This window comes from Tiliqua scincoides, chromosome 4 (assembly GCF_035046505.1).
Source record: "Tiliqua scincoides isolate rTilSci1 chromosome 4, rTilSci1.hap2, whole genome shotgun sequence".
In the NCBI taxonomy this organism is placed as follows: domain Eukaryota; kingdom Metazoa; phylum Chordata; class Lepidosauria; order Squamata; family Scincidae; genus Tiliqua; species Tiliqua scincoides.
In genome coordinates, this window is record NC_089824.1 from 66807471 (window position 1) to 66821273 (window position 13803).

A 13803-nucleotide genomic window follows, 5' to 3' on the forward strand; every position below is an offset into this window, starting at 1 on the left:
GGTGAGTACCTTCAGGATTGGGGGGAGGCAGGGAGTGGGCGGAACAGGGTGGGGGAAGGGCAGGGTGGGGGAAGGAAACTGGCCAGGGAGGGGAACAGGACCGGTGGAGCTCTGTTCTGCCACATCCTATCTTCCATGTTGAACTGAAAAGCCCTACACATTGGCTCTCAAGTCTACTCTAGACTTGAGAAGCCCCATTGCCAGCCCTCAGGCTTTCTTCAGGGGAAGGGAATGAAAGCCCTTCCCCCGAGGAGACCTCTGTTGGATGTAGCAGTAGCTATTGTTGGCGCTGCTGCACCCAGGGGAGTTGCTGGGGATAGGACTGGGCTGCCGACCACATTGAACACAATGGGACTTACTTCTAAGTAGATATACACAGGCTTGTGCTATCAATAGTTAACATCAGTGATGTAGCTATTCCTCAGCAAATCCATACATTTAAATCAAATTTTTATTTTCTATAATGTTTAAAGCCAGCAGCGGACCTATCATAGGCTGACGGGGCAAAAGCCCCAGGTGCCAGCCACTAAGACCCCACAGAAGCCTTTCTGAGGCTCCCAACGAGTGGAAACTGAGCTTCCGGTTTTCCGGAAGCACAGTTTAAAGCGTAGGGGACCCTCACAGAGGTTTTCCCGACACAGTTGGCGGTCGCGTGAGGCTCTGTGAGTCTCAGGTGAGTGGGGGGGTAACTTTTTGAGCAAAGGGGGTGGCAACAGCCCACGGGGGGTGCCATCGCAGACCTTTGCTCCAGGCGTGGGGCTGGGGAGGTTAGCTGCTATTTAAAGCCAGGCTTTAATATTTAGAAAATTAAAAAAAACAAAACATCCCAGTAATGAATACAAATTCTACAAATCCAGTATCTTTTTTAGGCCAAACAATTAGAATTTTGTTTCAAAATTATTTGAAGCTATTGCATTTTAAGAAAAACTAACACTTCTAAAACTGTTAGCCAGAATTACAAACATAAGTTAGACAGACAATGCAGATTTAATTGTTTGTTACAAGTATGCATGTGAAATCATTCCATACAGAAAAACCAGCAAACTAAATGACAAAACAAATGTAGAGAAACAGAATGATACATTTTCCAAATCAAATTGATGATTTGCCTTAATATTTTCATAAGGGCAAGCGATGGAACATCCTAATTTATTGATAAGTTGGCTATTGTGTTCTATAGGATTTCATGGCTATGAATTTTTTTCCCCTAACATCCTGCTTTAGAAACATTAGAAAAAATGTATCAATGGAAACTGAAGGATTTCCAGACAAAATGTGTTTGCAAGAATGCTTTACTGCATTCTTCAAACTACTGATTTTTACAGGCATAATTCATGTCAGTACAGTTACTGTGCAACAATTGGTTTTAAGAGTGTGGCCTGAGTCATACCTGATTTTATTGTTACTGATGTACAAAATGGCAAGGACCCAACATTTTGAGCCAAGCACAGCAGAGGAGAGACAACTTGGTTTCAATCGAGATGGAGAGACGTTCCCTTCTTCACTATGCTAAGGAATATTCAGGTAAATGAGAGCTTGATGGAGCAGAATTAGAGTAGGGGATGGGTAAGGAAGGCATCCCTACAACATGTTATGGACAATCACCTAGTTATTAATAGCTGCGACTTATTACAAGATCTACTACTGACATAAGATTGCTATGAATCAGAACTCTGTCTTCATGCCTAATTCCAAAACGCTCTCTTTGCTGCTCTACACTGGCTCCTCCAAAGAGGAGATTTCCCTGCTGACAAGTATGGTCAGTGAAAAAGCTCAGATGTATGACCAATGAGCATTGCCTTTTATAAGGTTATTTGAATAAATAGCTATTCACACTGCCTGTTTGTCTACCACTGATAGACATGAGATTCAAATCCTAAGAAGGTTGTATGCTTCAACCCATCAGTAGTTGTTTTGGGATAACCATTTCACAAAAACAATCTATTGTGAAGTCAAATACAATGAGTCAAATACAATGGGTCCTTGAACTAGTCCTTTTATAAGCAGGAAAATAGAACAACATGAATAAAATGTGGAACAGTATCTTGATTTAATCCCTTTTCTTGAAATCAAATATAGACTTTTCCTTTTTTTTTGTTTCATTCATTACTTGATTAGGGTTTTGATAATATTTTGTTCAGCCAACTTCTATTGTATTTATAATGTGGGTTTTGAAAAATCTTGTTTTTCACTAATAATTTAGTACCTACACTGATAAATATTTCACAGACATACAGGTTGTTCTTCCCTAACATCCATCTAAAGGATTCACTCATGTCTGACCAAGCTTAGATTGCAATGACAATTCCCAAAGCATACTTCATTTCCATTTCGGGGCCAAGCTTTTACAATAGATGGCTAAGGAGCAAAGCAAAATATGTTTTATTACCTAGAACTCCTGACTGGCAACCTTAGTTTTGAGTCACTAGACTAAGCTTTGACTCCTGTGGCTGTTGGGGATACACAAGTAAGCATGACAGAAGGATTATGTTGCAAACAAACTGGTGTTAAGGGATTCCTACTCCTGAACAAGCTATGTAGCTTTGGAAAAGCAACATAAGCTGATCAAACTCTGACTTGTGTTGCTCAATAAAAATGGAACACTTTGCTTTAATCCACAAGCTCCTTAACCCGAAAAATAGTACTATAGATGCAGCAGTATTTATTGTCGATTTCACACATTCTTAATCAAGTGCCATTGACTCAAGAGTTCAAGCACCCATTTCACAATCTATTGAATTATTATTATTCGGGATCACCTGGTACCAAAGATCTCTCGTACCAAAGATATGCTTGTGTCATTCATTTCTTTTAGATATCGAAGACACGATATTTACAGTAATTGCTTGCCTTCCATGGGGTGGGAGCGGGGTGAGCCATCAGGGAATAATAAGAACATTGTAGAGTAGTGGTTCCCAAATTGGTGGGTCGTGACCCACCAGGGGAACCGGAAGCAGAGCATTCCCCTGTAAGGGGAGTGGCCCTGCTCCAATTGCAGTGACAGTGCTGCAGGGGCTTATTTTGTACCTTGGGGGCAGAGCTGGCCACCTGCAATGTCCTGGAGGCTTGCAGCCCCTCTGATGTCCTCCAAGGTTTCTGTAAACAATCCTTATTGCTGATCAGCAGCTACTTCTGTTTTCATGTGAAAACAGCTGCTGATTGAAGATAAAGGATTGTTTACAGAAGCCTCAGAGGACAATGGAGGGGACTGCAAGCCTCCAGGTCCCTGCAGGAGGCCAGCTCTGAGCCCCTTAGCAGTGACAGCACTACAATCGCTGTGGTGCCTTTGCTGCCCCCACCTCCCTCCCCACCCACAGAAATACTTTCCTGTTTCCCAACTTCCCTGTAGGAATTTGGGAACTACTGTTGTAGAACCCTGTACCTTTTATTCTAGAAGTCACATAGTCTAAGCTCCCTACCCAAAACAATGATGCAGTGCATTTTCGGTTTAGTTTTAATTTCTTCGTCATTGATTCTACAATTTTAACATCACTTTCTAGTTTTGTATTCTGATTAAAATGAATTATAGGCCAATCCTAGGCAAGTCTACTCAGAAGTAAGTCCCATGGCTTTTAATGGGATTTACTCCCAGGTACGTGTGCATATGATTTTAAATACACTCTGCTATAGCTCTTAGAGCAGTCCATGATAGTCCATGGGCCACGTGCAGAGGCTGCAAAGGGGCTGTAAGACAACCTTGCTTAGCTACATGCATGAACTGGAATTCTTTAGGATGAAAGGGATTGTGCAGAAGTTCTCATAGCAAGAACCTGTGATTTTGAAAGCTGGTGATCAGGAAGGATAGCGGGGAGGGGAGGATCGGGGCAGAGATCAGGACCACTGGGAGGCATGTGGTGGTCAGCCGGGGACTGTTATTAGTGGCAAAGGCATTGTCAATCCCCTATGCACCCTCACCTTGCCATACGCCCTTAAGTCCACCAGATTTGCGTCAACTGAAGAGCTAGAAGAGATTTGAGTAGAACCACAATGCAACAAGGAACTTATCTAAAGGTAAAGAACAAATATCTTACTATAAAGCAGCATCCTGATCTCTCCCCCCCCCCCCCCGGTTTGCACATGCACCTCCCTGGCCCAGCTGCATCAATGCAAATGGCAGGGGAAAGGATTGGGGCATAAAACTCATATTCTTCTGAAATGCACAGGAAAGGATTGGGGCATAAAACTCATATTTTTCTGAAATGCACAGGAAAGGATTGGGGCATAAAACTCATATTCTTCTGAAATGCACAGGAAAGGATTGGGGCATAAAACTCATATTCTTCTGAAATGCACAGGAAAGGATTGGGGCATAAAACTCATATTCTTCTGAAATGCACAGGTCTTAGAGCAGTCCATGATAGTCCAAGGGCCACAATTTTATACCAATCCACCAATTTTATACTTGATCCTACTCTAAGAAACAAATTGAAGGCAACTGTGTTCTGATATGGTACTTGAGCACTGAATATATATATTTTGTTCAGTCATTTCAGTTTTATTACGGTCACCGACCAGCATAAAAATAACAATACATTCATATTATACAACTGAACATACATATGACCCATCACAGCATCCTAACACAGGCACTTAACAACATAAAATACTAACAATTAATAGACCTAAGTCTAGATAAGACTAAGTTTGGTCTAGTTATTGTGGATTGAACGGAGTACAGTAACTGAGGAAGGTACTTCTGAAAGTCTTCTAGCCTATATTGAATTAAAAACTTATTCAGAATATAAATACTCCTCTATGAGCAACCTGGAAGGCCACAATCCACTCTCTTCCTCCTGATGCTAACTGCAGTGGCTAAAATTTAGCCACCCTCCGCGTTACCTCTGGATTTGCATCTGATAGAAGAGAATGACTATAATCTTGACCTGGGCATTTGGTGAGCTCTTCTAACTATGGGGAGATAAGGGATGACCATATATTCTTATAAAAAATGCAATCCGGCAAAACATGGCTGGTGGTTTCTGATTGGTTTACCCCACAAGGACACAGTCGCTCCAAAAATGGGACCTTCTGAAAGCGTCCTTTCAGACGCTACACTACAGCTGAGGGCAAACTATCACACCACCCCAATGTAAATGCCCTTCTGTGGCTTGGGATTTCTAACTAGGTAGGGAGCTGGGGCAGCTATATATCTGAGTTCCTCCTTGATACAAAACTTCTGACATGATTAAGGTCTTCCTGGCGCTCTATGTCAAAGATCCGCTGCTTAATACTAACTCCCACCTGAGCCAGTCCCATGTCAAACAAAAATGGCATGGAAAATCCCAAAGAGGACAGTTTTCGTTTATATATTTTGTTAATGGGCTTTCTTGAATTCTGATTTTAGTGTTGTTTGATCCCTTTGAATAGGAGAGATGTTGATTGGCTAGAAATGCCAAGTACTGTATCTAACTTTGCCCTAATGCAAGAGACAACAGCTTTACAGTGGGGTGGAGGTAAGGGTTGCTGTGACTCCTTAAGCAAACAAAATCTAAAGCTAAGGCTTCAAAGCGCTCTTGGATATATCTACAAATTACTGACATTACTTGTTCAATTTACAAATTACTGGTTCCCTTACCTTTGGGTAAGCCTCTTGCTGCCCTATGGGTATACTCAGATCTATGCCGGCCTTTTGGCTGGAACAAGTCCACTATCTATCATACAAGCATAATGTTTTCCAAAAATATTTTCTTCAGTCTTGCACTCCAGCTCTCAGTTTCTCAACTATGAAAGGACTATGTCATGTTTCCACTTCAGTTAGATGCAATTTTCCCACAGCACCTTTATTTTTTTTTTTTAAATATTGCTCTGACATTTGAGAAGCTACCAAGTAACAGACTAGAAACATAAAATACACTGAGTTCAATGGGATTTACTCCCAGGTAAAAGTCAAACTTTAAACATATTAAGTTATAATAGATGCATCTGAACATGTATAGAATGCTCTCCTGCACTACTCCTTACAGCCCACCAACACAAACCTGTGATCAGAAAAGTTTCCACATCTAGGTAGTGTTCTCTGAAAGACCTGTGCCACCATTTTTGTCTGTTTCAATAAATCTAACGCTGCTTATAAATCTATCTAACTTCCCTTGTTCTGATTTCAGAACTACTTGAACCTTTGTCAACATGATTTTAAAAATCTGTTTTGACTCAAAATCACTTTCACCAAAAGGCTGGCGATTGAATTTTGGGGTGAATCTGTCAACAGAGATACAACAGAAAGGATGAGGAGCTAGAAGTTCTGTTTCTGCTACAAAAACAGGGATACCAAGCAAGCCAATCAGCATGGGATTCAAAGGTTTTTTTGTTTTTGAAACAAATGCAAGTATTGTTTGTTCTCTAGGATATGTTTCCATTCTCCTCTACCTTTAAATGGTTTCTATAAAATATGCATGTGTGTGTGCTATATATGTGTATGTGCTTACACTCCCCCCCCACATAAATTAGTGTAGTCTTCTATACCTTATGTCAATAATAAGATCTCTCAACCAGTTTTAAAATGCTCCCATCCAAAATGAATAAGCAATTTTAGATGCCAATGTGCTCTTTTGTGGATTTATTGATTCCTGCAGTTTTATAATTTCCCCTCTTTTTTCTTCTGCCACAGTGCTATCCGAAAGTGTCACTTAGCTAGAGGCAATAACTATGTAGCTATTCCAGACATACTGGAATACTTTAATATTCTGGTTAGAACACACAATATATGTCAGTAAAAATTTCCTCTAATTTTCCAGTGATACTTGGTGACTATTTTTTTTTGTCCCCCCAGGACTCTGCCATGCGATTGAATTATCACCAGTCCAGTATTTTAAAAAGCAGCTTATTCTTTGCATATTCCTACTATATCTTGGTGCATATTGCTCCTGTATATATTTTGTCACAAGTGCTATCTTGTTAAACATAATAGTGTAACAGAAATAACCACTGTGTATTATGTTTGCCTATCTCATCTTGAACATTTTGGCAAAAGCCATTCTTTCAAATCATCAATTCCATGCTATTTTGATTAAAAGAATGCTGGTTGTGTTTGAGCTTTGGTATGTCACTGCAAGATGCCAGTGTCATTAGCTACAAAAGTGATAAAACTTCACTGCAGCTGTGGCATATATAATTTATAGCCCTTGATCACATTCAAGTATAACTGATTGTCTTGTCACCTTTAAGACTTGTGTCCTCATCATAATAATGAAAAAAGCAGCGCTGGCTGAATTGGACATTTTAATTTTATTTTAATTTGAACACAACAGAAAGCCCTGGCTGCATACATAAAGAGAAAAGAATTACCACAGACTGTGAATAACATAACTTCAGTGCAACAGTCAGATCATAATCTCTTTATAGTGAATCACTTTTGATGAATTCTCTTTCTTCATCAGTCACTGAAGGTTCGCTCTGACAAGAAGATTGATTAGGTAGGTCAGGAAACCATCACAAGACACCAGCCTGTATCCCAGCAAAGCTCATTGAATTCTTGTGCTCTTTCATCCACAGCAGAAAAACCACATTTAGGCAGAGAAAAATACATCTGCTAGGATGGTCATAAATCTCCCCACAAAGATCTCAGAGTTGAACATTCTGAGAAACAAACAGTTCCGTATCTAATGGGAGTAATAAACAGTAGTTAATTATATTAAAAAAAAGAGGTAGAGAGGTTCACACCTGTCCACACACTCCCTGGCATGGAAGCCCATCCAAACTGACATTTATGACAAAAGAGCAGAAGTTCTTCTACCATAAATAGCCATTTTGGAGCCACTGCTGCATATGGTGGGAGGAATGGGAAAGGGAGGAGTGGGGAGTTTCTGGGTAGGAAGAGGGGAGGATGAGAGGCAGAATGGCATCAGCATTCACCAGGATCCTATCTCTCTTCCCTCTTCCCTTTCTGCTCCCTTATTCTCTTCAGACTTACACTAGCAAAATAGCTGGCATAGATTCAAGAAGACTCATTGGGGAAGTGGAGGCTTGCCCCAAGGTAAGGAATGGAAAGTTCCTTCCCTTAAGAAGGTTTCCATTACTATTCCCCACCGCAGGATGAAGTTCATGTCCCACTAGCACATCTCCATTGGCACTAGGGAAGTTTTGGGCCCTCAGATGCTTTGGGAATATAGTAATTCCCTGGAATGGAAACTGCTCTTTGCACATACTCAGAAGTGTTTTTGCCATCATGCACATGTTTGAGAGCTAAGCCCTGGCATTAAAAACCATCTCCCCCAAAGCTGCACTAAACAACTTTTTGTTGTGGCATAATTGCCTCAAGAAACTCAAACTAGTCTCTCAATTTCCACTACACCAGTCTGAAGAATGATATTCAGTTTAACTGGGCAAGTAAGTGGGAAGAAAAAGGCAAAGCGCCTCCTGATAAACTGTTGGGATAGTGATAACCCATGTCCCAAATGACTCCCTCACACATCCTGCAGTCAAGCTGTACTGTTAACAGATTTCTCCAGAGGCAATGCAGCCTGGCCCATTGGATCACAGAGATAAAGCAGCAGCAAATCCCAAAATCTGAGGCATTTTCTTTAAATGCTAAAATCTTACAGATAACCTCTCACATGATTTGTACTGGGATATGTGACATAGGCAGATGTATAAGATGTGAAAAGTCAGAAACATAGTATCTGACAAATTATCCACAAGTAAATGACCATAAAGCGCTGTAATTTTACACTACTTCAGGATGTGATTCAGAAACAAATGTACAGACTTTTTATAAAGTGCTAGTGAATAAATACTAACTACAAATTATGGTGTTTTGTCATGACCACTGCTACATACCACCTACAAATCATGTCTGTATTACAGGCACAAACACTAATCAAATTTTTAGAACTGAAGTACTTGACATTTTTTCAGATTGGTTGAGAGTAAGAACTTCTCATTTCTACCCACTTAACTGCTCTGCTTAGTTTTTAGGACTTCTGACTTACATTTGTTTAAAATCGCAGCAATAGGCTGACACTGGTTCAGAAAACTCTGTTACTCTTTCAGACCAATCCTATCCCCTTTCCCATGGCTGGAACTAGCGAACCAGCAGTGGGGTATGCTTTATGGCCATCATAAATGGTATTCCACAAGCTATGAGCTTCTGGCCTGCTGCCAGAGAGACCACTGAAGCCTCATGCACAGTGGTGGGGACAGAAGCACCCACCAACAAAAATAAGTCAGCTGCAGGGTTTTGGTGGACAGAAAGAGGGTAGACTGGGGGCATAACTAGGTGAGAGGTAAAGGAATGGGGGCAAGGAGGCGGGAGGGGTGGATCCAGCAGCAGTGGTGCACACCAGATCCTATCCCATTCTTTCACCACTCCTTTCCTCTTCACGGACATATGCCACCAAAAGTGGCACGGACATATGCCACCATAGGTGGCTCCAGGGCCTACCAGAAGGTAAGTATAAATGCTTTACACTTACCTCCCATTAGCCTTCAGGTTGCCCCCCCTCCCACTGCTAGATGCAGTGTATTCCTATTTGGCACAGCTTGCGGGGGATAGGATTGAGTTCCTAGCTATTTTCCTTACTTGCCATTGCCCATGTTATATTAATATCAAAGGTATATTGCTTTGATCCCTAAGCAAAGTGAAGATTTGCACATTATCCTGTGTCACACATAGGCTATTGGTGGCACAAAGATGTGTGGATGATTTCAGGGTTATTGCTGTTTTCTTTGCATTTGGAGCAAGGGCGAGATGCTGTGGGTTGCATCAGCAGCAGACTGCAGAGGAGGTTGAGAGGGTGCTGAATTTGTGTTGACTTTCACCCCTTCTGCTGTCACCACCTCCCTCCAGCATGCTGCGGATACAACTTGCAAGTGAGCAGAAAGTGGATCAAGAACTGCCTTCTTTCCTTGATCCAGGTGTGGTTTCTTCAAACAAAGAAGTGCAGGACTTCCAGTTTGATTAATAGAGACAATGCACATGAAGGAGCCACATCATTTAAACTGGAAGTCAAACTGGTTTGACCAATTTAACCAGAAGTCATGCACTTTGCATTTGCAAGTGAAGGAACCACAGAAGGAGCTCCGTAAGTAGCTGCTTTTTTGTGTCTGTGTCTATGTAATTGTGCAGAGGTGGCAGACAGGAGGCTACTTCAGGCCGTGTTCCAGGTCACAACACTGCTAATTTGGAGCAAATGAGAAAATGGGGAAAAAGTCACAACAATCTACCCACATTGGCTTCTATTCTTCTTCAAGCCCTTCTCACAAAGGCCAATCGATTCGAGACACTTTTCAAGGATAAAGCTCAAGGATCAGCCTGATTTAGAAGTTATGAAGGTGGGAGTGACAGAAATGTCCCATTCTAGATTGGTGATGAAGAGTAGTTACTTGTTCAACAATAACTAAATCAGGTGTTAACTGATGAACTCTTAGAATATTTTCAAACAAAAAAAGTGGGGTGATACTTCTATGCAATGCCATGGTTGTTCTGCAAGTCATTTCCAACATTTATAGGTTTCCTATAAAGGTTACAAGAAAATAAAGATAAATAAAAATTTACATGACACTTGGAAGTAGGAAATTTATTACTATGCTTACTTTTGGTCCTATTTTCACCATTTCCAGAGTGACATATAAAAGCGCATTCCAGGGGAATCTATCATTATAACAACCTACCTACTAGTCACTCAATTTTAATTATACACTTTTAAAAACAGATTAATCTCTCCAGCAACACTGAAGTTTACATTACAACATACAGGGAGATAAAGATATTCCAAACAAATGCAATCAGGCAGATCAAAAATTTTAAAACTGTATTAATATCAATAAAATTCAACCTTCAATATAATTCAATTATTTGCTCATCCTTATATGATATACCACCAGGCTATAAGCAAAACAACTGAACTACTATCAAAAGGCTCTAATGTCAATATCTATCAGGCAATCAAAAATAACATTGTCAATTTGACTCATCACATTATCCAATTTTTTTTTCAAACAGTCCTATGTTATCTTTGCTATTGCAAAACTACTCCCTTATAGATGAATTTCATGCTGAACTGGTAACACTGTATAACACAAAAATTGTTTATGTTGAATTTTAAATGTTTTCTTATACAATTCAGTGGTGATAATTCCAAAGGTAATCTTGGTTTTTTTTAATCATAACATTTCAATTATCTTAAATTTTGTGTTAACTATTCTGTTGCCTAATGCACTGTAATACATGCCATCTAATACAACTGCATAGTGTAAATTGTGGCTAAACTATTGATGCTGTGCAAAAAGTAGTGACATTTAAAAAATCCTGACACCAAAATGAATAAAGAATCATCAAAATACTCAGATAAACATTAATTGTTCAAATTTTGTTACACAGTGTGACGTATTGATGTTCTACATCATGTGGGTAGATAGGAGCACATGTGGCCCCTTCCCACAGCAATGATAGCAGCCTGCCATAGAAGTGGAATACACTTCATAGAAGTAGATAGGAGCAACATAAATGTTCTACTCGCATAACATGGAAGATGCCTGAATTACCTAAGCATTCTCCACAGCTAGAATCACACCCAAAATAGCATATGAATTAGACCATAATCCTTTTACTTTCTTCTGGGATACAAAAGCTTGGTTTGACATGCAACAAAAATGATAATAATAAGTACAGACTTTACCAACAAAAAGATGAGACTCTGGGTGCAATCCTAACTTGCGCTGGAACAGGCAAGCCAGGAGGCTTGCGCTGTATCCAGCACAGGATTGTGACCAGAAGCGGCTTAGCCAGAGACAAGGGGAAACTTTTCCCCTTAGCCCAGGTAAGGGCTGCTGGCACCTATGGGTCTCCTCAGACTTGCGCCACCTCTTGAGGTGGCACAAGTCCGAGAAGAGTGGAGTGGCTTGAAGCTGCTCTGTTCTCCCCGGGGACGGGGGTTGGGATCCAACGTAATTGCCAGATCCCAGCCCCGCCTCCCACTCCCTGCCTGCCTGCCCCCAGGACCGCCCATTACCCTCCCTCCCCCTGCCCAGGAATGCCTCCCTCCCTCCCCCTCCCTGCCTCCCCCACACCTACCTGTCACCCTTGCATTGGCTCATTCGAGCCAATGCAAGGAGCCGGGAGGAAGCCTGCACAGAGGCCTCCGTTGGCCTCCGCGGGCTGGTTGCTTTACGGCACGTTTGCGACCCTCCCAAGCCAGCCCAAGGGACTTGGGCCGGCCTAACGTCAAGTTAGGATTGCACCGTGTCTCATCTGATATTTGGATGTAGTAAAATAGCAAAGACAGGTTACAAAGCCAGACAAAAGAGAGTTCCAAAATTAATTGACAAAATACTGAGACCTGGCCACTGAAATCACACCACTATGGACAAAACATGGACAAAAGTGGTCGCCATTGTCATCGAGGCCCTTGGAACAATATCGAAAAGTTTTGTGAATTATTTTAATCAGCTGCAGTTTACTGAAATAATACCATCAGATCTGCGCTTTTAATAACATCATACATACTGTGCTGATACCTACTGGATACTTAGGTCTCAGGCTGAGACTTGTATCAATTGCTCAACACTTGTTAACAACTGTGTTTCATGAAGTTAATAATAATAACAAATGGAAACCCCCACTGATCATTAGTTGGTGTGGTAGAATGTAAACACAATGTTTAAAACTTCCATTTATTTAAAACATCTTAATTTTTTTTTTAAATAGGGGTCTGTAAATTGTTTTATATAATAAAAAATAATAATAACACAAAACTCTGAGTGCTGAGAAAATGCCCTCACAATAGAAGTACTACCTGGTGGAATGAATTCCCTGTAAAAAATATGCAACAGCTGTGCATTTATTGTGCTCTAAACTGAAAGGCTAGAAAAGGCCTAAACATTTCCCTTAGTACAAAATGACCTATCTATTTTGCTGCTCCAAACATTATTTATAGCAGGTTCTTTTGTAGACTAACAAATTGCTTTTCTCCGCACAGAAATGAACATAATAGTTAGGTTCAGCATTGCAGACCTTACTAGGCAAAGCATGTCTGCATCAAGCAATGACTTTCTTCCGAGTCAGAGAATAGAACAGGACTGACCTTGGATCGTGGTGGTGCTCGGATGAACCATTTACAGTCAACTGCCTCCGTGTCAGATGCTTTTCCTTCTTTCCCAATTTGCACAGATTCCACAATTCCTTCAGATCCTCCCATCTCAAACTCACAAACTGAATAACAAAATATACACAATAAAATGAAAGAAAAGAAAAAGAAATAAAGGCAAAAAATATCAAAGAAAACATAAAAGACTTTGAAGTGTTATGAAACATTGAACATACCAACCTGGCAATGGTTTCAAAACACCAAGGTCCTTAAAGTCTGGATCTAAAATAAAATCAACAAAGAGAAAAATTAGTTTTTTTGTATTGTTACGTTTCAAAAATCCTTGTTTTTGAGACCTGTAGAGAAGAACTATTAATGTACATTCAAGAAATGCAACTCATTTTTAAAGGTCAAAGTCACTGTTGAAGGTTAATCTAAGTAGCTGTTTTAACAAGTTGAATGAGATTTTTCATTCAATGAAAAACCTACTTGGATCATCATCTTCCCCCTCACCCCAACAAGATCTTCTAAAACAAGAATTCATAGTGATGGCCAATTTCACCCTAAGCAGATCAGCAGAATTCACTCCCACTGATAACAGTCCAAAGAGGCCTGAGGAACAATAAGAAGAAGATCCTGAGGAGATCCAGATCTTTTGTTTACAACATGGTTTAATGAAAACAACATGAAAGATTTAAATGAACGCACTTGTAGCTTTCTGATACATGTGGAGAAGGGTTCACATACAGCAGTGGTTACCGAACTATGAGCCAGGGAGCCA

At 40.5% G+C, this 13803-nt stretch overlaps 1 protein-coding gene across 1 annotated transcript in view; it reads right to left on the reverse strand.

Annotated features, from left to right (window-relative positions):
- Window positions 1-13803, reverse strand: part of NETO1 (neuropilin and tolloid like 1) — a 115112-nt gene that overhangs the window by 30962 nt on the left and 70347 nt on the right. Inside the window, exons 5-6 of the mRNA XM_066624442.1 lie at window positions 13263-13304; window positions 13020-13147 (exon numbers count right to left, since the gene is read on the reverse strand). Of these exons, the coding sequence (XP_066480539.1) occupies window positions 13020-13147; window positions 13263-13304 (170 nt within the window). The remainder of the gene's footprint in view (window positions 1-13019; window positions 13148-13262; window positions 13305-13803) is intronic.